Raw genomic sequence first — 26,120 nt, 5'->3', positions numbered from 1 at the left:
CAGATAGGTGGCTGAAGAAGTTCAATGTGGAGAAGTGTGAGGTGATACACTTAGATATGAGAACATGGAGAGACGGTATTTGGAGGATCAGACAGACCAGGGTGTATATGTATGTAAGTCATTAAAGGTGGCAGGACAGGTAGAGAGAGCTGTTTCTGAAGCATATAGTATTCTAGGCTTCATTAATAGGGGCACAGAGTACAAGAGCAAGGAGGTTATGATGGACTTATATGGGACACTGGTTAGACCTCAGCTGTAGTATTGTGTACAGTTCTGGGCACCACACTATAGGAAGAATGTGAATGCATTGGAGAGAGTACAGAAGAGGTTTACAAGCATGGTTCCAGGGGTGAGACACTTCAGTTATGAAGAAAGATTAGAGAAGATGGGGCTGTTTTGCTTAGAGAGGAGAAGGCTGAGAGGGGACTTGATAGCAAGTTTTCAAAAACATGAGAGGTCTGGACAAAGTAGATAGGGAGAAAGTGTTCCTGCTCGTAAACGGATCGAAAACCAGAGGGCACAGTTTTAAAGTGTTTTGCAAAAGAAACAAATGCGAGGTGAGAAAAAACTTTTTCACACGGCGAGTCGTTAGGTTTGGAATGCACTGCCTGGAAGTGTGGAGGAGGCAGGTTCAATTGAGGCATTGAAGAGGGCATTGGATGATCATTTAAATAGAAACAGTGTGCAGGGTTACGTGGAAAAGGCAGGAGATTGGCACTAAGTTAAAATGCTCAGAGCGCTGGTGTGGACACGATGGGCCGAATGGCCTCCTTCTACACTATAACAATTCTGTGAATTGTACACTGCAGAGTACAGTGCACCACGGTCATTGTGAACAAAACTTTATCAGCATTGCAAACAATTTAATTAATTGGATATATATAAAATCAGAGGGCACAGTTTTAAATATTGCCAGTGGTAGACCATTTTAATTTCTCTCCCTCACTAACAGAAAGATATTAAATGGATTTTATTTTCTGAAATTGGTCAGAGAAATGTATCACATTTTAGATAAAGGAAGAAATATTCACATTCTTTTTTCTCTATTGAACCTCTGCCTTCTTAGAACTCAGTGTTCTAATAAATGAAGTAGGTACCTGCAGCTTTAAAAAAAAAAATTGGATTTCAATTTGGCCCCTTCCCAGGAAAGGAACATATAATCCATAGGTTTGCCCAAGCAATTCAACAGCCTTTGCCCATTTAAAATTAGATTTTCTAAGCCTACCCTTTCATTTGGATGAGACATTAAACTGAGCTCGCTTCTCCTTGTACCATTTATTCAGATGGGTGTTGAAGATCCTGTGGCACTATTCAAAGAAGCCAAGAGTTCTCCTATTGTCTTGACCAACATTTATTCTCCCAACAGATATCAAAACAAAAAGTACAGATTAAGTGATCTTATATTTCACATTTGTTTGCGGGACACCAATGATACGGATAGCTGCAATTTTTTCCATAATAGTTATTGCATTTCAAATGCAATTCATTGTCAAGCAATTTGAGGCATTTCAACACAATGAGGAGCCATATATAGCAAACATACAAAAATGCAAAGAGTGAGATTGCATTAAAAGTAAGTTTTAAGTGCAAAGCTGGCTATGAGCAAACATTTACTGCATGTGCTAGATAAAATTGCTTTCAATACTTACTTTATCAAAGCCCATAGCACACAGTTTGTCTACCTTTCTAGTGTACTCGGGGCTAGGAACCGGTGCTCCAGCATACACGTGCGCCCAGAGTCGGGCCGTCTGTTTAAACATCTCTGGATTTTGCTTGTACTGCAGAAAGAACAGACTCCATAAGTACACTGCTCAAATAGAGGCTATAAGAAATTACATTAACTTTCTGTGATGAATTAATACTTTAAAAAAGACAATTTTAGAATCTGAATATGATGAATTAAATGTTGTAAAAATGTTTTAACATGTATAAAGGGGATTAGTAAAATTGAAGGTCTAGAGTGTGGCAGAGATCTGGGGCCAGGCATGCATCTCCTCAGCCTCTGAAAACACGGCTCAGTTTTTGAGGCAATAAGGGCAAGGGGAGAAAACAAAAGGAATCAGATCAGGATAAACAGAGTTACCAAAGAAACAATTACACAATTTGTTAACTACAAATTAACATTCAAGTCACTGCAGACTCATTACCTGACAATCCTAACATTCATTCTGATCATTAATTATAAATTCCTGGCAGGCTGGAGCTCTCCTCCATCTTTGTAATCTAAATTAATGAAAATTCCCCCTATCAAATAGTCTTTAAAAAAAAAAGAAACATGGCAAAAATGTAACACTTTTTGAGAACTGAAGACTGGAGATGACTTCACACAGCTTCCAAACTTAGTGACAGATTGATAGTCAACTTTTGGATGAGACATTAAACTGGGACAGCATTTGCCCTCTCAGGTTGGTGTATAAGATCCAATGGCACCATTACAAAGAAAAGCAGGAGTTCTCCCTGGTGTCCTGCCTGATATTTACCCCTCAACCAACAGCAATGAAAGAGATGGTCTGGTCATTTATTCCATTGACGTTTGTGGGATTTTGCTATGCTTTAATTGGCTGTCACCTTTCCTGCAAAACAGTGACTAAAACCAGTGAAGTACTTGCAAAGTGTAAAGTGCTTTGGGATGCCTGAAGATCATGAGAAGTGATATATAAGTGGAATTTCTTCCTTATTTGCCATCAGGTATTCACACCTATAAAGGAATGCATTTACAATGTTGTTATATCGGGAATCTGCCAGATCCACTATCATAGTCTCCTGTTTATGAAATCAATTTGCTTACTTTCACATGTCCTGTTGTTACACTGGCCTATAAGAAATTTCATGCCATCATTTTTTTCTTATTCTCTTCTATTAAAGACAAGCCATGTTCAGTATTCACAAGTGGAAATGGCCCTTTGGCAATCTGATTTGGCGATTCTCCAAATCAGAGTATGGTTGGGGAAGAGGTGGCAGGAAGGAGGGGTAAAAGAATAAACAAGAATTATGCTCAATTATGTCCTCACATCCACAATTTACTGAATGAGAGCTCTTGGATTCTGATCAGGAAGAAATATTGGTCAATTTCAACCCCCACCACTCCTTAACAATAAAGTCAACTGCAACAGCCCCCCTGCTTCCCTATGCTTTTAGCTCATCTCAGTCAGGTCAGGGATTTTCTTGTTCTGTACAGCTCAGTGTCACTTCGTAGGGCACATTTATCCAGGAATCAGAGAAACTACTATAAATAAATGTTACAATTATTTAAGGCAAAGAAAATAATTTCTGGATGCTACATTTTATTTCCATTTTCTTTTTATAAAGAATCACCAATCGCCCATTTTATCACAAAAAGATCAGTTAGAGTTTACATTGGCAAACAAACAAATTCATGACAACTTTAAGAATCAGCATAGAAATTTAATCTTGATCATAATTTTTTTCAGAATTTAAATAAAATTTAGACCAATAAATTATTGGTACAATAATTTCTCCTCTGCATCCAGACAAGGCCTCGTTTTTTTTAAATTAAACTTCATTCAAGACACATGTAAGTATGGCCACTTTGGTGAGGTAAATTAAACTTCTTTTCATGCAAACACTAGAGTCCATTAAAACATCAACTATTGAAATTAAGTATAAGCCAGTATCTCACATTAAGTTAATAATTGTGTATTAGTAGAGCTCAATGTCAGTTTGAACAATTGCAGGATTTGTCCTGCAGAGATTGCTTACAAAAGTAATGCTGAACTACAATTCAATGTTTAACAGGAGTCTCTTAATTTTTTTAAAAATAAAACTTGTCACTTCTTGGATAATTCCTGGGAAAGGACACCCTGTGATGTAGCACTGAATGGTACAGGTCAGGAAGATTCTCAGTTGCTCTGGTAACTGATCCCTCCCATTATTTGGGTTTATGGTCAATTTAAAAAGATCCAAGAATGTAGTCTTTCTGCATTGTTCTGGCTGCTGCCAAGCCTTTGCTAACCTGTTGTGCCACGACTGCATCTTGTGGGTCATCTGGTTCAGCTGCTGCCAGTAAGGCTTGTAATGATAATAAAACTGTTCTTAAAGTCATAGCAGCTGCCCTAAAAATAGAATTGAGCAAAGTCAGTCACTGAACAGAGTACAAAATTCCAGATAGTTCATGTTCAACAAATCCCCATTCTTGTACAACTCACCCCTGACAACTCCTGAACAATTCAATTTTTTTAATTGTGAGAAGCAAGAAAGCATCAAATAAAAGTGTTGTCAGGCTCCCTCCTAGTGGAGGATTACAGAGTACCAAAGGCAGATGCCTGGGAAGAGATCCTTTATCAACTGTGTTCAGGATATAGCACTCTAATGTGACCTAGAGTGAGGGAGAATGAACAGTGTTATTCAGACAATAACTTAATGCTGTTGCTGAGACACTGGTGGTTAAACAGAAAAATGTAAATTGTTGAAAACACATTTTGTTTGCACGACGGGTTATAAAATCTCATACTAGGTATCATTCATCTTTCAGATATCTGAACTCCCAGTTTCCTTTGAACATTGGTTTCTGCATGAGGATTGGGAAACAATAGTAACTTCACATTAAACAGGGATATTCAGGTCAGAATTTTGTAAAACCACATTAAAAAAATACAGGAAATTCTAGTGCGGCCAAACTATGGTAACTCCACTATATTCAATGCTGTCCCCATCTGACATTTTTAATGGTGCACAACTCTCAGCTATTAATCCAGCTCGTGGGTTTAAAATGAATATGGTTACTATAAAAGCTACAAGTTAGTTAGCAACTTTATACAAATTTTGAATACAACTTAATAAACATTTAGTTAATAGCCACTTAGTCCAAAGCAAAATCCAAAAAGGGCCTGATGAAAACGTGAAAGATCATATTCCCTTTAGCGTATTCTTAAAATTTTTCACTTGTGCACAAAGTGCTGGTCAGAAGATAATGAAGACAGAACAACGGGACAGTTTTAGTTTTGATCAGCACTTTAAGAAAAAATTTGGCAAAATATTTTTAAAAACAGTGTGCTAAACTTTAGGTCACACAACAACTAAAGGAAATGGAAGGAAAGGAATGGAATCCCCTATAATTAAATGCCAATTCAAACCATCTCCGAAATATCTCACAGGTCAAATTTCAACACAGCTGTTGTCTGTTGCAGCATAGCCAAATAGAGCGAAATTTACTCTACACAGCCCCAATATCCTAGCTCCAATCCCATACATTTCAAGTGTTCCACAACATTCTTTTCTGTTCCTTCTCCACTCCATTCGCCCCCACCCCTCTCCCCATCGTCACTATCGAAGTACAACTGAGTGATTCACAGCACCTACAGAAATGTGTAGTCAGCCCATTGTGTATATATTCAGCACTTGCGCCAATTCTATTCAAAAAGAAAACTGAAGATAGGCTATTAACAGGTGGCAAACAATCGTAGCCCTTAAAAATTGTCCAAATTCTGAATAGCAACAGGCCTGAAAATATCTGATTAAAAAAACTTCTGTGCTTCACTTGGTTAAGATAAAAAATGGCCTCTCCAGTGGCTGCAGATTTTTCCAGCGAATATCTGAGCAATGCAGTTATGTATCAATGCAGTTGTTATGAACTTCCCAAGTTCAATCCTGTCTCCGCTAGTTTACTGCAGGAGGCACATTTCACAAATTGAGAAAAGGGAAAATTATCCAGGGGTCCATTCCATTCTGAGGTGGGAGAAGAAAAGGGGGCTAGCAGATGCAAGAGTAATGGTAATGGGTGAAGCTTGCCAAGGAGAGAAAACAAAACATAGCAATTGAAAAAGAAATGTCGACAACCATTGGCAGATATCCAGGCAAAGATTTTCTTGAGTCATGAGAGCCATGTATCTGTTTTCTCTACCTGCGAACTCAAATTCTAGCTCCTTTCTTTGGATTTTGGACAATGAATTTATTAATTAATTAGTAATCTACACAATATATGGGACTACAAATCCGCAACAAGGCTTACACTTAACTGCCCTCTGAAGTGGCCTAACAAACCACTCAATTGTATCAAAACCGCTATGAAAATTACAACAGAAATAAAACCGGAGGAACCAAACATCAACCACCTGCGGACCAGATTCCGACACATCAAAGGCACATCCAGTAGTCGACCCTGCAAGGGCCCCCTCACTAACACCTTGGAACTTGTGCCAAAATTTGGGAGAGCTAACCCAGACTCGTCAACAAACTGTCTGGAACTCTCAGTCACAGCCAACATCCCAGACTCTGCCATCACCATCCCTAGTTATGTCCTGTTCCACCATCAGGACAGACTGACCAGAGGTGGCAGCACAGTGGTATACAATCAGGACAGAGTGGCCCTGGGAGTCCTCAGCAATTATTCCAAAGCTCATGAAGACTCATGGCATTAGATCAAGCATGGCCATGGAGATTTCCTTTTGATTGCACCTACGACCCTCCCTCAGCTGCTGCATCACCACTATTCCATGTCAAACATCTCTTGGAAGAAGCACTGATTGTAGCATGGGCACACAATGTACTCTGGATGGGGACTTCAAAGTCCACCACCAAGAGTGGCTTAGTAGCACAAGTACTAACTGAGCTGGCTGAGGCCCAAAGGACATGGTTGCCAACTGAGCCTGTGACAAATGGTGAGAGAAACAGCATAAGTGAAGGAACTTAGTTGACCACATCCTCAATCTACGTGGCGTAAATGCAATTATCCATGACAGTTTTGTTAGAAGTGACCACCACACAGTCCTTGATGACAAGTCCCTTCTTCACACTGACAATATCCTTCATCGTTTAGTGTGTTATTACCATATTGCTAAATGGAACAGATCTAGCAGCTCAAAGCTGGGCATCCATGAGGGAGGCATTACAGACCATCAGCAGCAGCTCAACTGTATTCCACCACAATCTGGAAATGGTTGGGTCAAGGACACAGGCCCGAGGAACTCCTGCAGCAGTGACCTATGGCTGAGATGATTGGCCTCCAAATATAACTACCATCTTCCTGTGGGCTAGGTATGACTCCAGCCAGTGAAGAGTTGTTCCCTGTTGACTCTCATTTACTTCAATTTTACTTGCCACATTGGGTCAAATGCTGCCTTGATGTCAAGGGCAGTCACATTCACCTCACCTCATGCAGCAGCATGTACCATCTACAAGATGCACTGCAACAATTTGCCAAGGTTCCTTTGATAGCATCTTCCAACCCCACGACCTTGAAGGGCAAGAGCATGGGGACACCACTACCTGCAAGCTCCCCTCCAAGCCACACACAGACTTGGAAATATAATCACCATTTCTTCACTGTTGGATCAAAATCCTGGAAATCCCTCTCCAACAGCACCGTGGGATTACTTTCACCACGAAGACTGCAACAGTTCAGGAAGGTAGCTCATTACCACCTTCTCAAGTGCAATTAGGGATGAATAATAAATGCTAGTCTTGCCAGCAGTTCCCACATTTCATAAATGAATGAAAAAAGTTGTCCTAAAAGTCTAAAAGGGAAGAATTAATATTAACTTCACAAATTAGGACACCCAGATCAAAAAATGCATAATAATATGAAGGCTTTAAAGCATTCAATCACATCTGCGAACCAAAACTTGCACCATGTTGTACCAGCACATTATGTTCATTTCCTACGTTACCTGATGTTGTGCCTGGATTATGGTTACAATCTCGAGTTGATATGTACCAAACTGTGGGCAGTTATATGCTATGGGCCCAGGCCTACTACAAGGAACAGATGTGAGACAGCCCATATTGATTTCATATATCCGTACAACTGGTTGAGAGAAACTTATCCCATCAGTTTAATAACATGCTAACAGAAGATAGAATATAGTGAATAGAATGTACAACACAACTTTAATTTCAAAACATAATCAGAAGGAATAGGTACTTACATTTTGATGTGTAAACTTATTCTGGATTTAAAAAAAACCAGCAACATGCAATTGAGGGGTACAACTGTGTCCAACTGTGCCCAACAAGCAAGCTACAGAATGGACAGTGAGGAGGACTACCCACATCTGATCAAGGCAGCAAGATTCAGCAAACCGATGATATCAAATTGCGATGAGGAGGAGTTGGTGGGGGGGTGGGCATGAGGTTTGGGCAGGATTGCAGGTGGAAAAATAATAGTGGTGGCAGAGAAAAATCTGACTACAGGGAAAAGGGCCGATGGGCAGAAAACACTTCAGTTAAGAAGATCAGTGTTCTTTCTGATGAACGAAAAGAGATCAGTACCTGTAGGGAATACATCAGGTACAGGGATTGCAGACTGAACTGAAATCTAATCAACCAGACCCACTGAACCCAGGGCACCTGTATTTGGCTGGAGATTACAGTACTATAGGCTATAGTTCACCAGCTGGCTGTCAACAAGAAAACATCTAAAGGGGCAGATTTTACAAAATATGAATTTATTTATTTTTTCCCGCTCTTCATTGTCCTTCCTCAGTGATGGCAGAAGGCAACAAAAAATTGAAGATAGTCAAAGAATCATAATGGTAGAGGAGGCCATTTGGTCCATCAAGTCCATGTTGGTTCTCTGTAGAGCAATCCAGCCAGTGCCATCCCTCCGCTCTATCCCTGTAGCCCTGCAAGTTTATTTCCCTCAAGTGCCCTTATAATTTCCATTACTCATCTTCCCTCTACCACCCTCATAGCGACAAGTTTCAAGTCATTACCACTCGCCACATAAAAAAATTCTTCCTCTCACCCCTCTGCATCTCTTGCCCAAAATCTTAAATTTGTGTCCACTAATCCTTGAACCATCAGCTAATGGGACAGCTTTTCTTTGTCTACCTATCTAAACCTGTCATAATCTTGTACACCTCTATCAAATCTACCCTTAATCTCCTTTGTTCCAAGGGGAGCAACTCCAGCTCCTCTAACTTAACCTTGTAGCCAAAATTGCTCATCCCTGGAACCATTCTGGTTAAATCACTTCTGCACCCTTGACATCCTTCCTCAAGGTGGTGACCAGAACCGGACACAATACCCTAGTTGCGGCCTAACAAGAGCTTTATAATCATTCAACATAACTTCCTTGCTTTTGTACTCAATACCTTTATTTATGAAGCCCAATATACCATATGCTTTGCTAACCACTCTCTCAATATATACCGCCACCTTCAAAGATCTATGCATATGAACTCCAAGGACCCACTGTCTGTGCACATGTTTGGAATGGTGCCATTTAGTCTATACTGCTTCCCCTTAATTGTTCTGTCAAAATGCATTACCTCACGCTTCCCTATTGAATTCCACCTGCCACTTGTCTGCCCATTCTGCTAGCCTACATCAATTGGTATCATCCTCACTGTTTGCCACACCTCAAAGTTTGATACCAAGAGCAAATTATGTGCTACTCTGTCAAATGCTTTCTTAAAATCCACATGGACAACATCCCATTCCCTTCATTGACCTTCTGTTACTTCATAGTACGGTTACAGCACAGGAAGCCATTCACCCGATTGTGTCCATACCAGGGCTCTGCAAGAGCAACTCACTCAGTCCCCCTTGCTCCAACTTTTCCCTATAGCCCTGCAAATTAAATTAGTCAAGCATGGTCTGCCTTTTATAAAATTGTACTGGTTCAGCTTAATTGACTCAAACCTCTCCAACAGCCTACTTTTTATTCCCCTTGTAATGCAGGATTTAAGCACAAAAATGCATGAAAATTCCAACACAATTCCACTGGCATCAACCCTATGAATACATTTGTGTAAAAGCACTATCTTAAAGAACTGAACATTACTTTTATACAATGAACGACCACTCAAGGCTACAAAACACAGAAAAATCATTGAGAGCTCAACTCCTTGTCTCGAATCAGCAGTGTTGCGGACTTGCTTGTTAAACAAAGGGAACTGGCATGTCTTGAGTTCAGCAGGAGTGCCAAATCATGATCCCAAACCTTTTTCCTTTAATCCCTGTCCCCAATTTTGACAAACTGGGCTTGGGCTTAGAAGTGGACTCAATGTGCAATGGAAAAACAAAGTTGAGAGCTGGTGCATTTGTTGTAATCCACTTGCTAGTTCCCCTTAACCATGTGAGCCAGATTACATTACCATCCAGGCCACCAACGATATCTTCAGGTTCTTGGGGCTCCTCAAATGCAGGGGGATTCAGTGTTACCCAGACTGACCTGCTGGGCCCCTTACAACTGGATGCCCACTCCAATTCCCCTTCACCTGGTCTCAAGGCCCCAACATAGGCCTCAGGCTGATTGCTGCAGCTCCTGCTTTAGCCCATTCCTCATGGCCTCTGGTTCTGTGCCGTCCAGCCTGCCAAAGGCACTGTTCCTTGTATCGGAGGGGGTCACAGGGGCCAAACAATTCCCCTGCCCAGCACTCTCCCCTGCCATTGCCACCTGTTGGCGGAGGCCCAGCCAACAGAACTTCCCAGTCGTCACAGGGAACGTCCCACAGAAAATTCCCGGCAGAAGGCGGAAGCCAGGACCCAGTACAATTCCCCCACTAAACCCTGATGATTATTTCTAAAACCTTACCCACCATTGCTGAGTAAATTGGGCCTATATTCTCTGGAGTTTAGAAAAATGAGGAGTAATTTCATTTGAAACATACAAGATTCTGAAGGGACTTCAGAGGCTAGAGACACAGATTGTGTCTTAACACGGGCACAGTCTCAGGATAACGGGTCGATCATTTAGGACCAAGATGAGGAGAAATTATTTCATCCAAAGGATTGTACGGTTAAATACGTTCAAGGCTGAGACAGGCAGCTTTTTGGTGTCTCAGGAAATCAAGGGATATGGGGAACTGGCAGGAAAGTGGAGTTGAAGCCTGAAATCGTACTGAATGGTGAAGCATGCTCAACGAGCCGTATGGTCTACTCCAGCTCCATTTCTTGTGTCTAACTAACCAGCCTGTTGTTACTAGGAATGTCCTTACACTCTATCTTGAATAAGGGCGTCACATTTGCCTCTCTCCAATCCTCTGGCACTGCCTCATTTCTTGAAAAGATGTCAGATGATGATATTTTGGGTCCTTCTCATCTTAATTATAGGGTGAGGCGGTGACATTGTAGTAACGTCACCAGACTAGTAATCCAGAGGTCCAGGCTAATAGTCTGGGGACACAGATTCAAATCCAACTAGGGCAGCTGATGGAATTTATATTCAGTTAATAAATCCAGAATTAAAAAGCTAGTCTCGGTAACAGTGCCTATGAAACCATTGTTGGTTGTCGTAAAACCCCACCTGGTTCACTAACGTACTTTAGGGAAGGAAATCTGCTGTCTGGCTGTCCAGAGAAGGTTCACTAGGTTGATCCTAGGGATGGAGGGATTTTCTTATGAGGAAAGGTTGAGTCGGTTGGGCCTGTACTCATTGGAGTTTAGAAGAATGAGAGGTGGCCTTATTGAAACATATAAGATTCTTAGGGGGCTTGACAGGGTAGATGCTGAGAGGTTGTCTCTCCTTGTGAGAGAGTCTAGGACCAGAGGACATGTTCTCAAAGGGGTGACCCACTTAAAACAGAGATGAGGAGGAATTTCTTCTCTCAGAGGGTGGTGAATCTGTGGAATTCTTTACCGCAGAGGGCTGTAGAGGCTGGGTGGTTAAGTACATTCAAGGCTGTGTAGACAGATTTATAATCAGTAAGGGAATCAAGAGTTATGTGGAAAAGGCAGGAAATTGGAGTTGAGGATTATCAGATCAGCCATGATCTCACTGAATGGCAGAACAGACTCGATGGGCCGGATGACCTACTTCTGCTCCTACGTCTTATGGTCTTATCTGGCCTATATGCGGCTCCAGACCCACAGCAATGTGGTTGATTCTTAAATACCCTCTGAAATAGCCTAGGAAGCCACTCAATTGCATCAAACCAATACAAAGTCTACAAAAAGAAATAGATCACCCAGCATGACCTAGGCACCGGAAACAACAACAGCAAACCCAGCCCTGTTGACCCTGCTAAGTCCTCCTTACAAACATCTGGGGTCTTGTGCCAAAATTAGGACAGCTGTCCCACAGGCTAGTGAAGCGGTAGCGTGACAGTCATCCTCATGGAATCATACCTTACAGACAATTCAGGGGAGGCGGTGGCAAAATGGTATTCTCACTGGACTGGTGATCCACAGACCCAGGGTAATGCTCTGAGGACCTGAGTTCAGCAAATGGTAGAATTTGAATTCAATAAAAAAAACTGAAATCAAAAGTCCAATGATGACCATGAAAGCATTGTCGATTGCCATAAAAATCCATCACTAATGTCCTTTGGGGAAGGAAATCCGCTGTTCTTACCTGGTCTGGCCTACATGTGACTCCAGACCCACAGCAATGTGGTTGGCTCTTAAATGCACTCTGAACGAGGGCAACTAGGGATGGGCAATAAATGCTGGCCTAGCCAACGACGCCCACATCCCATGAATGAATAAAAAATGTCCCAAACACCACCATCAATCAGTATGTCCTGTCCCACAAGATAGGATAGACTCACAAAAGATGACAGCACAGTGGTATTCAGTCAGGAGGGAGTTGCCCTGAGAGTTCTCAACATCAACTATGGAAACCATGAAATCTCATGGCATTAGGTCAAACTTGGGACAGGAAACCTCCTGCTGATTACCACCTACCAACACCCCACTCACCCCCCCAACCTCTGCTGATAAATCAGTACTCCTCCATGTTAAACACCACTTGGAGGAAGCACTGAGGGTGACTAGGGCACAGAATGTACTCTGGGCGGCAGACTTCAATGCCACTCACTCACTGGACTTCACTCATGAAGAGTGGTTCAGTAGCACCACCATCGGCTGAACTGGTACAGTCCTAATGGACACAGCCGCTAGACTGGTTCTGTGGCAGGTGGTGAAGGAACCAACGAGAGGAAAAAACTTACTTGATCTCATCCTCACCAACCTACTTGTCACAGATGTGTCTGTTCATTAACAGTCCTTGTGAAGACAAAGACCCACCTTCACATTGAGGATATCCTCCAACATGTTGTGTAGCACTACCACCATATTGGGATAAATTTCAAACAGATCTAGCAACTCAAAATTGGGCAGCCATGAGGTACATCAGCAGCAGCAGATTTGTATACAACCACAATCTATTACCTCATGGCCCAGCATATCACCCACTCTACTTTTACCATCAAGCCGGGGGATCAACTCTGGTTCAAAGACAAATGCAGGAGGACATGCCAGGAGAGGCATCAAGCATGCCTAAACATGAGGTGTAAACCTAGTGAAGCTACAACACAGGATTACTTGCAAGCCAAACAATGGAAGCAATATTCGATAGACAGAGCTAAGCAATCCCACAACCAACAGATCAGATCTAAGCTCTGCAGTCCTGCTGCATCCAGTTGTGAATGGTGGTGGAGAATTAAACAACTAACAGGAGAAGGCTCCACAAATATCCCCATCCTCAAATGATGGAGGAGCCCAGCACATCAGTGCAAAAGACAAGGCTGCCACATCTCCAACAATCTTCAGCCAGAAATGCTGACTGGATGATCCATCTCTGCCTCCTCCGGAGGTCCCCAGCATGACAGATGCCAGTCTTCAGCCAATTCAATTCACTCCACGTAATATCAAGAAACAGCTGAAGGCACTGGATATTGCAAAGGCTATGAGCCCTAACAACATTCCAGGCTTGTGCTCGAGAACTAGCTGCGCCCTTAGCCAAACTGTTCCAGTACAGCTACAACACTGGCATCTACCCAGCAATGTGGAAAATTGCCTAGGTGTGTCCTGTACACAACAAGCAGGAGAAATCCAAGCTGGCAAATTACCACCCCATTAGTCTACTCTCAATCATCAGCAAAGTGAGGGAGGAGGTTGTCGACAGTGCTATCAAGCGGCACTTAGCGATAACTTGCTCACTGATGCTCAGATTGTGTTCTGCCAGGGCCACTCAGCTCCTGACCTCATTACAGCCTTGGTCCAAACATGGACAAAAGAGCTGAACTGCAGAGATGAGGTGCAAGTAACTGCCCTTGACATCGAGACAGCATTTGACCAAGTGTGGCATCAAGGAGCCCTAGCAAAACTGGAGTCAATGGGAATCAGAGGCAAAACTCTCCACTGGTTGGTGTCATACCTGGCACAAAGGAAGATGGTTGTGGCTGTTGGAGGTCAACCATCTCAGTCCCAGGACATCACTGTAGGAGTTCCTCAACCTTATTCAGCTGCTTCATTAATGACCTTTCCTCCATTATACAGACAGAAGTGGGAACATTCGCTGATTGCATAATGTTCAGCACCATTCGCTGCAAGTCAGACTGAAGGAGTCCATTCGCATATGCAGCAAGACCTGGGCAACATTGAGGCTAGGGTTGACAAGTGGCAAGTAAATTTCACACCGCACAAGTGCCAGGCAATGACCATCCCCAACAATAGAGAATTCAACCATCTCTTGACATTCAATGGCATTACCATTGCTGAATCCCCCACTATTAACAAACCTGCGGGCTACCATTGACCAGAAACTGAACTGGACCAGCCATATAAATACTGTGACTACAAGAGCAGGTCAGCGGCTGAGAATTCTGTAGGGAGTAACTCACCTCCTGACTCCTCAAAGCCTATCCATCAACTACAAGGCACAAGTCAGGAGTGTGATGCAAAACTCTCCACTTGCCTGGATGAATGCAGCACCCACAACATTCAAGAAGCTTGACACCATCCAGGATAAAGCAACGTGCTTGATTGGCACGCCATCCCCTTCAACATCCACAGTGACAGCGGTGTACCATCTGCAAAATGCACAGCAGGAACTCACCAAAGCACCTTCCAAACCCATGACCTCTATGACGTGAAAGGACAAGGGCAGCAGCTGCAAGGGAACACCACCACCTCATGTTCTCCTCCAAGCCACACACCATCCTGATGTGGAACTATATCACCGTTCCTTCATTGTTGCTGGGTCAAAAGCCTGGAACTCCCTCCCTGATAGCACTATGGGTATACCTGCACCACATGGACTGCAGAAGTTCAAGAAGGCAGCTCACCACCTCCTTCTCAAGGAGGATTAGGAATGGGCAACAAAAATTCTGGCCTAGCCAGCAACACTCTGTCCTGTGAAAGAAGAAAAAAAAATGCCATTTATCATATTTTTTCCTTTGTCCATCTTGATTTCCTCTTTATTTCCCCTGTCAACTTAATGCATTTGGCCTGACTCTCGCTTGAAGAATTCAGATAAAAACACATTTGGAAGAGAAAATAAGTGAACTATATACTAAAAAGGACCACAGGAGAAAGAAAAATCTTATGCTGACTGGTTCCTTTAGGAACCATGTAACGTTCCTTTTCATGATTTCTACACAATTGCTACTTTCACCATTTGAGGTATTCAGGTCTGCACTTCATACGCCACACTTCTAAATGCTGAAAAATGCAAAAATGGTTAAATATTTAGGAAATTAGAAATACACTATTGCTTAATATACTGTATAGCCCTAAAATTGCATGATTTCTGTGAAGTACATTTCATAACTGCTTCAATTATTTCTCAGATTTAAAACACTCAAAGTTTTTGTACAATATAAAAATCACACTTAGTCAATCATAAAAGCTTTCAAACTTCAGATTATACTATAATGTTAAAAGTGATCAGCATTATAAAAGAGAATGTGGAATTCAGGCACCTACAGAAGCATGCTTCATTTTGATGCAAAATGGTTCAAACCCATGTTAAGTTGTAATATAAACATCGAGATATGATGCAGCCCAACCTAAGTTGTGGAAAGAGGTGCTGCGAAAGGGTAGTCTCACATTGCTTCAAATTGATACTGCATGGAATGCAATTTCTGTGTCATGACAAGCTGTTTTTAAAAAAGTATTCATGCTTTACAGCCTCTTGGACAATTTAAAAGTTTAGACAATGCAGGCATGAGTTTCTGGAAACACTTAAAATTTGTGATTACCAGTGAGGGGAATTCCATGCATACATGTAATGGTATAGGAGCAGAGCTCTCTGCTGGGCATCAGAGTTCCGCCCAAGCTATGAGAACTACTACATACTGCACCTACTAGTTTCAGATTGGCAGCTGGAACAAATTCTAACCAGTCAGAATAGCTAATCCGTCCACTTCTAGCAGGTTATGCATCAGCATAAACATCACAATAGAACAGAAAATCCAGGGACAGCAAAATTGATCTGCAGAATATTCTACACAAATATCGTGCATTTTGTTCTATGGAAGTACAGCAGTGACTACAGTACAACAAGCACAATAGAAAGTTATTGCAGCAACATTACATAAAGGACTGTAGTTGATTCAGAGAGATTTTTAATGCCAGAAGAGAAAGGGACAAAAATAGCAATGAAAAGCTATTTGGTTGTCAAGGCCTGAAAAAGATGCAGAGGAGCTACACTAGAATAATATCAGGAATAAAGGATGAGAGACTAGAGAATCTGGCATTGTTCTCCTTAGAGCAGAGAAGGTTAAAGAGACTTAACAAAATTGTTCAAAATTATGGAAGGTTTTGCTGAAGTAGGTAGGGAGAAAATGTTTCCACTGGTAGGAGGATTGGTAACCAGAAAACAGATATAACATAAATAGCAAAAAAAAAAAACCAGGGGTGCAAATAAGCAGAATTTTCTCTTAATAAATGCAGCCAGTTATTATGATCTGGAGTGTGCTACATGAAAAGATAATGAACAAAGATTCAATAGTAACTTTAAAAGGTTGTAGAGGAAAAAGCAGGGGGGTGGGACTAATTGAATAAGCTTTGTCAAAGAGTTGACACAGACAAGATGAACCCGATAGCCTCCACGTTGTTGAATAATTAGCCTTTGCGTTGTTGTATAATTCTATGAAGGGAAATCCTCAAAGACTACAATAAAAGTCAGTGCACTTTTTTAAAATATGAATGCCTTAAATGTGTAGCAGAATTTTTTTAGTGATATAATTGCATACTGTTCATCTGTAGTCAATCATACAAAGATTCAACTTAGAAAAATAATGTAACTCATTAAAGACTTAAAAACTAAAATACCGCAAGCTCTTGCTTAACTTTGTAGTTGTGTTGCTGAAAAGAGCAACTTTAAATGAAATAACGCTAAGCAAATCAGATTTTCCTATTACAACCAATGTAAAAGCTGAAGGGCCTCTCATCAGAAAAAAATTCATTAAAACATTATACCCTGTAAATGAAAATACTTTTATTCCTAAATTCCTACATTTGTAAATGAAATAACATGAAAATATGAAAGAAAAAATGCTAACTTTTTCTACTTACCCCTGGCTCACTGCCTCTCCCACTCTGATCCTCCTGGCCACCGCACCTCCCCCTTGCCACATTCTGCTCCCTGACCCTCCCCTCTCATCTGGTCACTGCTGAACCCTCTCTCACTCCAACCCTCCCTCTTGCCAAACCTCCTGCCACCCCACCTCACCCACTCGTCACTTCTCTCTTCCAACCACTTGCTGGAACATGAGCAGCGAAAGGCAAGAAGAGCAGCTTCGAGTTGCATGGTTCCAGAGGTAAGCTGCAAGCTGAAGAGGTGGCGAGAGGGAGGGCCAAGAGTGGGAGTGGCTGCTCCAAAATTGCACCAATTGGGTCATGCGACCCCACATCAGACCCAGGGTGAAACAACAAAACTCCTGATGCTAAACACAAATACTGGCCCCATTAATTACACAACATTGAAGTGGGTTGACTTAAAACAGAGCAACTCACAATGGGGACTTACTGTACAGTTCCATAAAATGGGGATCAAAAAAATCTCCCACTCTATACAGACTACTAACTAATAATCAAAAAAACGATAAGATTGCATGCAATACAAGAACAAAGGCAGAGGAACTTACCATTGATCTTTCAGGATATCCAAACAAATGGCTCCTGTTACTGAACTAATATTTGGATGCCAGATTTTTGTAATAAACCGAACCTGAAAGATAGAATCATTTTCCATTAAGGTTTAATAGAAAATGGGGAAACAAAAGCTGATTCCCACAAGCATCACAAATAATACAAAATAATTTTCTGAACACAACTGAGCTGAACCTAGCTAGACTAGTTAATATTGTTATGACCACAGTCAATGTTAATTGCTGCACAAACCAAATTCCAGAAGGAAACTTGGTTTACAGGCCATATCCTTTTTTTGTATTCTGAAAATGAGAAGAAGGTGTACTGATCTCAGCAGCAAGTAGTCCAGTAACACTTTTGGGATTTTAAAAATTAAAAGATTAAGAATAAAAGAAAACTTAAGTACACAAGATTACAGTTGCACAATTAAGGTTAGTCTTACAACACATTCCCCTAAAAAGACACTCTACTTGGTCAGACCCACAAGTAAACACCTTCCAGGCAACACTCCCTTACATAGAATTAACTATAAAAATCCAGTAATATTACCCAAGGCAAACTGCTGTAGCTTTAATGAAGCCATACCACATGACCCCTTTAAGTCTCTTCCACTCTACCATGGAAATCCAAGACTTTAGAACAGACTGCTTGTTGCAGCCCAAGAATTTTCTGGCTTGACTTTTTAGCTGATTCAAATTGCATCTTCTCCCAGCCTAGAGCTCCAGCTCACAGCTATAGCTACCCTATGCTCTCCATAGTAATTCTATAATACCTTTTTACCCCTTTCATCTCAAGTTCCATTGTTCTCACAATTCTTTGAAACTCCTTCCAAATATATTTTGTCTTTGCTTTCAGGTCAATAAAATATAATATGCCCAATCTGTTTACCTATGGAACATCTGCAAGATACAAATATGTTTTTGTCACCGCTCACTTCCCTTTGATCTTCAAATTCCCTTTGATATTCATCTTCAGCTACTTCATCAATGGCCTTCCTTCCATCACAAGGTCAGAAGTGGGGATGTTCGCTGATGATTGCACAATGTTCAGCACCATTCACGACTCCTCAGATGCTGAAGCAGTCCATGTCTAAATGCAGCAACACACGGACAATATCCAGACGTAGGCTGACAAGTGGCAAGTAATATTCGTGCCACACAAGCGCCAGGCAATGACCATCTCAAGAGAGAATCTAACCATCACCCTTTGATGTTCAATGGCATTACCATCACTGAATCCCCCACTTTCAACATCCTGGGGATTACCATTGACCAGAATTTGAACTGGACTCCAGTGGTTCAAGAAGACAGCTCACCGCCACCTTCTCAAGGGCAACTAGGGATGGGTAATAAATGTTGGCCCAGCCAGAAAAGACCACATCCCATGAATGAATTAAAAAAATGTTTTAAAAAAATGTTTTTAAATGTCAACTTATATAAAAAAGCATATGTTAAATCCAACTTATTCACTTGTGCCTCAAACCTAACACCTCTATCCTATTCATGTTTTAAACCTCCCAGACAACCTGTCTCCTACACACACATAGCCTTCTTCACAGAATAAAACAATGTTCTCCAAAAATATTCAGAAATAACCTCCATTTTTCACAAAATCCACTTTTTGCAAAGAAAAAGGTGCTACCTACAGTGTTTGCAATTATCAAAAATGATCCTAACAGTATGTCAAGTACAGTAAAAGCTTTGTTATCTGGCATGCTTGGGGAATGGGCGGTGCTGGTTAATCAAAATGCCAGTTAATGGGGAGTCACATTACTCTGGACACAAGACAAGTTGCGGCATATCTTTGTTTAGGCACAATGGCCAAAATTGATCAATTAATTTAATAGCTTCAATTTAAAACTTAAGAACAACTTTGCAGATTTACAGTCTTTTGTTATTATGTGTGTTTTTTAAAGGATGCATTAACTGAACACAAAGTGATCGGCTTTTGAAAAAATTTGAGCTGTCAGAAATTCCGGTTACTAGAGAATTCCAGTGGGTAGAGTGCCAGATAATACAAAATCTACTGTAATTCGTCTATATGCTAAGCCTTCTGATTATCAAAAAGTTTATGAAGTCCTCGAATAGTAATTATTTGTTCCGAGTGGGTGAAAATTCTTGTTACCCAAGGGTTATTTCACATTGTTAAATACAACAGACTACTTGATAAAGTTTTACACTCTACACCTGGTGACTCAACTTGCCTATGATACTCAAGTTAAAATGTCAAAAATTTATCATGTACCAACCGTTCTTTAGGCTTTCAGATTACCAAAAAAGCCTGGATTGTATTGGCACTTTGGGGGTAATGAACTCAAGATTCAAAATTCAAAGACGTTGGTCTGGATTTTCCCCACAGTCTTCAGAACCCCGATGTCAGGACCAAATGGGGGTCCTAAGCCCACACTTGGAGGCAGTGAGGAGGCAGTCAACAAATTGCCCACCTCTGCATTTGCCAGCAGGCTCCCAGTGGGCAACCCCACTGGGTGAGCAGGGCACAGCTGAGGCAGGTCACAGGCTGTGAGGGGACCTAAACATGAAAACATCCTTGCTGGTTGGCACAGAATACAGAAAATGAAGATTTCTGAAGCCAGTAGAGCGATTGTGATGGAGGGGGAACACACTGCAGGATTGAGGATTGGATGAGGCCACAATTGCAGTCCTTCATCCACACCGCACCGTCAGTGGGGCATGATGCCTTGGACTCCAATGTCCTGGAGGCCAGCACATGGAAGCCGCCTCCAAAGAGCTGGCAGTTCCTGCATATAGTAGGCAGTAGTTCCACCAGTGAGGAAAGTTCCAGCAATGCTGCAAGTTCAAACACCCTAATTAGCTTATATAATATAAAAACAAAATACTGCTGGAAATCTGAAATAAAAACAGAAAACTTTAATTAGCTGCTTGTCTCCTTGGAGCGGGGAGCAGGCAGCCAATTCTGTTACCAGTACGATCCTCAGCTCCCCGGTGGTAGCAATACATGGGGTTGCTGTCCCTGTTTTTCAGGCCTTACAATCCCCACCGTAGGGAACATTCAAACAGATGTTATCATAGTTGTTAAATCACACTGGTGATAAAAGGAATAATTTTTCAAAACAAAACTTATTGTGCTTGTATAGCAAGCATATATGAAAATAAATCACAACCCAAAAACCTTACTTCACTACTGATGCAGAATTTTCTTTTGCTTGTTACAAATTAGAGCAAAAATATAAATTCTTGACTGGTCAACTCAACAGCTTACGTAATCCTATTCAAATCCATTCAGCACTCAACTTTGCTTATGCCAAACTGGATATTTTAAGGCTGCTAAATCCCTTTTATTAAACTAAAAGATTTCACCAACTCAATAACATGATAGCAGCTGTCTGTATCTGTATCTGGCACAACTTACACATCTCTTAATCAGCTAGAGATATGGATTGTACACTTGCCATGTCAAAACCCTGATGTGTACCTCACAGTTGACTGTAAAGCTAATGGGAAGATGTACTGCATCTCTATTTCACAGATCCAAAAAAAAAACAACTGACAGGGTTGTGGGGAATCGTGAATTTGCAAATTACACCATCCTGGTTAACCTCAAAATATGCAGCAATATTTTTTTTAACCAAAAACTACTATCCTTGAGGATCACATGTTGATTTTTCTATCAGAACAAAGAGCAAAGAGAAATAATCCAAAATAACAAATTAGCAAGTTAGAGAAAACAAGGAATCTTAAAAGATATACCATTTATACTTATTTTGATATATACTCCCACAAACCGGGCACAAGGTCACTCAGTATCACTAGACAGAAAATTACTTCTCAAATTCAAAATTTGCAGACACTACTGCACCTGCCTATCAGGAGTTATTCTGGTCACCAAATACCACACACAAGGACTTGGAAAAGAATATAGGACATACAGAATACATGGTACAATGCTTGCACAAGATATGCAATAAAAGTTCTAACTATTTTCAACATACAAATGCACCTCCCAGCAACAAAAGCAGACTGAACTTCCATCCCTAAGATCACAACCACGTTTCTTAAATGTACTTGTACAATTTTCCATTACAAAAGCCCCGTAATTGGAATATGTCAAATTCCTCTCAATATGGTTTACATATTTTTATTGACATTGCAGCATGCCCTAAAACACCTTGCCATTGAGATAAACGACAGTAAGAGTGAATATGGAACAAAACAGAAGCATGTTTTTTTAAAAACTCGCTGAAACAAAATTATGCAACTTCACTAACAAGAAAAGGGTGAAATGCACTCCGGAAAAAGAAAAATAGAACGACGAGCATTTATATAGTGCCTTTCCTGACCTCAAGATGTCCAAAAGCACTTTACAATTAATGAAGTACAAGCGACAATCAATTTGCGCACTGTAAGAACTCTCAAACACCAATGAAATAAATAATCAAATAATCTGTTTTCCATTATTCTTTCACAGGACATGGGAATTGCTAGCAAGGCCAGCATATGTTGCCCATCCCTAAATGCCCTTGGCTTCATAGGACATTTCAGAAGGCAGTTAAGAGTTAATCACATTGCTGTGGGTCTAGAGTCACCTGTAGGACAGACCAGGTAAGAATGGCAGATTTTCTTTCCTAAAGTCATTTGTGAACCAGATGGGTTTTTACAACAATTGATGATAGTTATCATGGTTACCATTACTAATACTAGCTTGATACTCCAGGTTTATTACTGGAATTTAAATTCCACCAGCTGCCATGGTGGGATTTGAACCCACATCCCAGAGCACTAGACAGGGTCTCTGGATTATTAGTCCAGTGATATTACCACTATGTCACCATCTACCCCTTTTAGCGATATTGGTATGTTTGTGGGATTAATATTGGCCAAGACACTGAAAGAATGCCATAGCTCTTTGTCAAATAGTGGCACAAACCTTTTACATCCAACTGAGGGGCCAGACAGAGTTAGTGTCTGGTGTACCATCTCAGTTGAAAGCAGCACCCTCCAAAAAGAATGCAACACCTCTCAGTACTGAAATGAAGTGTCACTTTAATAAAGTATGCTTAAGTCTCAGCGTCAGACTTCAATCAATACACTGTTGACAAGAGGTGAGAATGCCACCACTGAGTCAAGGCTGACACCAAGGAGAAAAGAACACAACAAATGAGGCTTATAAGTTCATGAATAACTTTTTGCTAAAGAGAAAAAAAAAGGAAAAAAAAAAACTGTTTTGAAGACTTCTCTCAAAATTTAAAATAACTATGAATTCTATTTGAAGATGCAACAATAGTTCAAACATTGACAGTGTTTAACTGATAGCTACAATAGTTCAAAAGATAATATTTCATTAAAAGTTTAACTGCCAACAAGTATCAAGCTGCGAGTCACTCATTCCTAGTTCGAATACTGCTAGTAAATTTAACAGTCATTGCCTGCTATTTTATCCAGAAACACATGTATACAGACATGTCTCACCTTTGGAGGATTAAATGGATATGTTTCTGGAATTTTAATTTCTAGTTGATACCGCCCTCCTGCATAAATACAAAGCAGATACATTAGAAAGTCATTTAACAGAGTACCATTTTCATTTTGTGTTTGAAACATACACTACAATTAAAATACTGGAAATTGTACAAGTTTTTACACTGCAATGTCAAATTTAAGCTTCAGTTTTTCCAAATTTGAAATACTACTGGCCTGTGACCATAGAATCCTATGAACTTTATACAATATAATTTCCTCAAAGCAGTAAGTTAACACAGAAATCTAAGAAAAGCAAAGAACTAAAAACTGGCCACTGAACCTGCAACATACCTTCCTCCAAATAATCAATTAGCATCTTTGGGAAATATGGGGTGACCTAGCTATTAATTTCAAAGTTGAATCTGCTGTTAAGATAATTTTGAGACTAAACTTCATTCCTGCATCACAGCCCAGATGATTGTGAACAATAAACATGATCTGAATTTCTTTACAATGTTATTAAATTTAACATTGCAGACTTCACTCATGTATTACCTAAGTTTGTGTATGTACATGGACAAGGGTTGAAATATTCCACCCCAGCACCCCCACCTTCCCCACCAAGAGCTCTTTTTGAGGGCTACTTTGAATTTTTGGGCTATATTTTGGTTTTCGGGGGCTCCTTTTTTTCCCTTTTCACATGAGGCATTCAGGATACTATTCTTCCTTAGTTCCCATGGTATTTTCCCTCAAATTTGGATTCTAAATACAATTCCCAATTTACAATAATAAACTAAGATCAGATTCATCTCAAATTTCAACTATTTGATGGAATGAAAGAGAAACTGCAGGGCGAATTTAACCATCACCCTCATGTATTTTGAGCTCTGATTTGGTACAGGCAAGCGTGAAATTAATATTCATGTTGCAGGACTATAACTCATTGCAACATGGTCCCAAGCGACTAAAATGGTGATCCACACTTATTGACTGCATACCCTTTATGGTGTTACCATAGACTATCATAAATTTTAAATACAGTAACTTAACCCTTGTTTTTTTTAAAATCTTTTTAATTTAACATGAAAATTGTCATTTCAGCAATTATTCAACAGCAGAATCTATTTCTGTAGTTGCGTTATAAATGTTAATATAAAGATTACTACGGCAATGCAAAAATTCATGCTGGGATAATTTGTTTTGGTCTCATTTCAAGAATTGATTTAGCTTTCAGGATGTAATTTGGTTAATAAAACAATGCAAGTTCATGTTATTGCTTTTACTTGTACACATTGCTTCCATTGCTACTAAACATGCTGATACTGGACAATTTTATGATGAGTTCCATCACTAGCTATTGTGGCAGCATGCAGATTTTTCCCAGTAAATAGAACTTTTTCCATACAATGTCACATCAATGTATTACAAGTCCATTAACTTATGAAATCAGGCAATACCACTGCTGTCACCAAACAACTTTGATCTTAATTCTATTTAGTCTTGCGGAACAGTAGTCACCTTTATTTATTTATTCCCTATAGCACAGCTTGTAAATCAGAGTACAACAATAACTTGCATTTAAGTAACAGTTTTAACATAGCAAAGTACCCAAGGTGCGTCACAAAAACATTAACAAAACTTGACAAGTCACATAAGGATACGTTCAAGGAATATATTCGTTCAAGGAATGTTGGTATCACAGTGTTTTTAACTCATCCCCAATTGCTTACAAAGTGGTGGTGGAGTGTCACTTTCTTGAACACTATATCCATGAAGTGTAAGTACTCCCACAGTACTGTTCAGGAGGGTGCTCCATGACTTTGATCCAATAACAATGCAAGAACAGCAATATATTTCCAAGTCAGGATGGTGTATGACTCAGAGGGGAACTTGCAGGAGGGGTGTTCCCATCATCCTGTTGCTCTCGTCGTTTTAGGCAGAAGTCACGGATTTGGGAGATGCTTTTAGAAGCCTTGGCAAATCGCTGCAGTGCACCTTGTAGATTGTACACACCGCAGACATGGTTGCAAAGGGAGTGCCAATCAAGAGGGCTTTCGTCCTGGATTGCGCATAGTTTCTTGGGTATTGTTGGAGCAGTCTTCCAGACAAGTTGTGAGCATTCCATCACACTCTTCACATGTGCCTTGTAGATGGTGAAAGGTTTTGGAAAGTCAGAAGGTGAGTCATTCACCAGAGAATACCCAACATCTGACCCCCCTCTTGTAGCCACAGTATTTATGCCTGATCCAGTTAAGTTTATTACTGATGGTTATCCCTAGAATGTTTATGGTGAGGGGTTCGGTGATAGTAATCCCATTGAATCTCATGGGAAGATGGTTAGACTCTTGTTGGGAGATCACTGCCTACTCCTTGTGTGGCACAACTGTCACTTGACAATTATCATCCTAAGTCTGAATGTTGTCCAGGTGTTGCTGCATACAGGCATGGACTGCCTCAGTATTTGAGAAATTACAAATGAAACTGAACATTGTGCAGAGAACACCCCCACTCTAAACTTATAATGGCGGGAAGGGCATTGATGAGCAGCTGAAGACAGTTAGGCCTGCAACACTGCCCTGCAGCAATGTCCTGTGGCTTTGGTGATCAGCCTTCAACAACCACAACCATTTTCCTTTTCGACTCCAGCCAGTGAAGAGCTTACTCCCAATTGCCACTGACTTCAATTTTATGAGGGTTACTTGATGCCGCACTCAGTCAAAAGTTGTTTTGAGGTCAAGGGTAGTCACTCTCATCTGACCTCTGGGATTCGGCTCTACTGTTCATGTTTGGACCAAAACTGTAATGAGATTTGAAGCTGAGTGTTCCGAGTGGAACCCAAACTGAGCATCAGTGAGCAGGTGACTGGTAAGTGCTGCCGACAACACCTTCCACCACTTTACCGAT

At 40.8% G+C, this 26,120-nt stretch overlaps 1 protein-coding gene and 1 long non-coding RNA gene across 5 annotated transcripts in view; both read right to left on the bottom strand.

The window, feature by feature from the left end:
* Positions 1 to 26,120, bottom strand: part of LOC144683608 (uncharacterized) — a 559,012-nt gene that overhangs the window by 430,287 nt on the left and 102,605 nt on the right. The gene's annotated exons all lie outside the window — the stretch shown is intronic.
* The window catches only part of ube2kb (ubiquitin-conjugating enzyme E2Kb (UBC1 homolog, yeast)), a 105,482-nt gene that overhangs the window by 16,364 nt on the left and 62,998 nt on the right, over positions 1 to 26,120 (bottom strand). For 3 of the 4 annotated variants that reach the window (XM_078546739.1, XM_078546730.1, XM_078546758.1), the window contains exons 3-6: positions 23,226 to 23,284; positions 17,775 to 17,857; positions 3,974 to 4,073; positions 1,650 to 1,778 (exon numbers count right to left, since the gene is read on the bottom strand). In XM_078546739.1, the coding sequence (XP_078402865.1) occupies positions 1,650 to 1,778; positions 3,974 to 4,073; positions 17,775 to 17,857; positions 23,226 to 23,284 (371 nt within the window). The remainder of the gene's footprint in view (positions 1 to 1,649; positions 1,779 to 3,973; positions 4,074 to 17,774; positions 17,858 to 23,225; positions 23,285 to 26,120) is intronic. The other variant, XM_078546749.1, reaches the window with a different exon arrangement.

The sequence above is a fragment of the Cetorhinus maximus genome, chromosome 1 (assembly GCF_964194155.1).
Source record: "Cetorhinus maximus chromosome 1, sCetMax3.hap1.1, whole genome shotgun sequence".
Classification (NCBI taxonomy): Eukaryota; Metazoa; Chordata; class Chondrichthyes; order Lamniformes; family Cetorhinidae; genus Cetorhinus; species Cetorhinus maximus.
The sequence above is the reverse complement of the archived record's forward strand: the minus strand, read 5'-3'. Positions and strand labels throughout refer to the sequence as shown.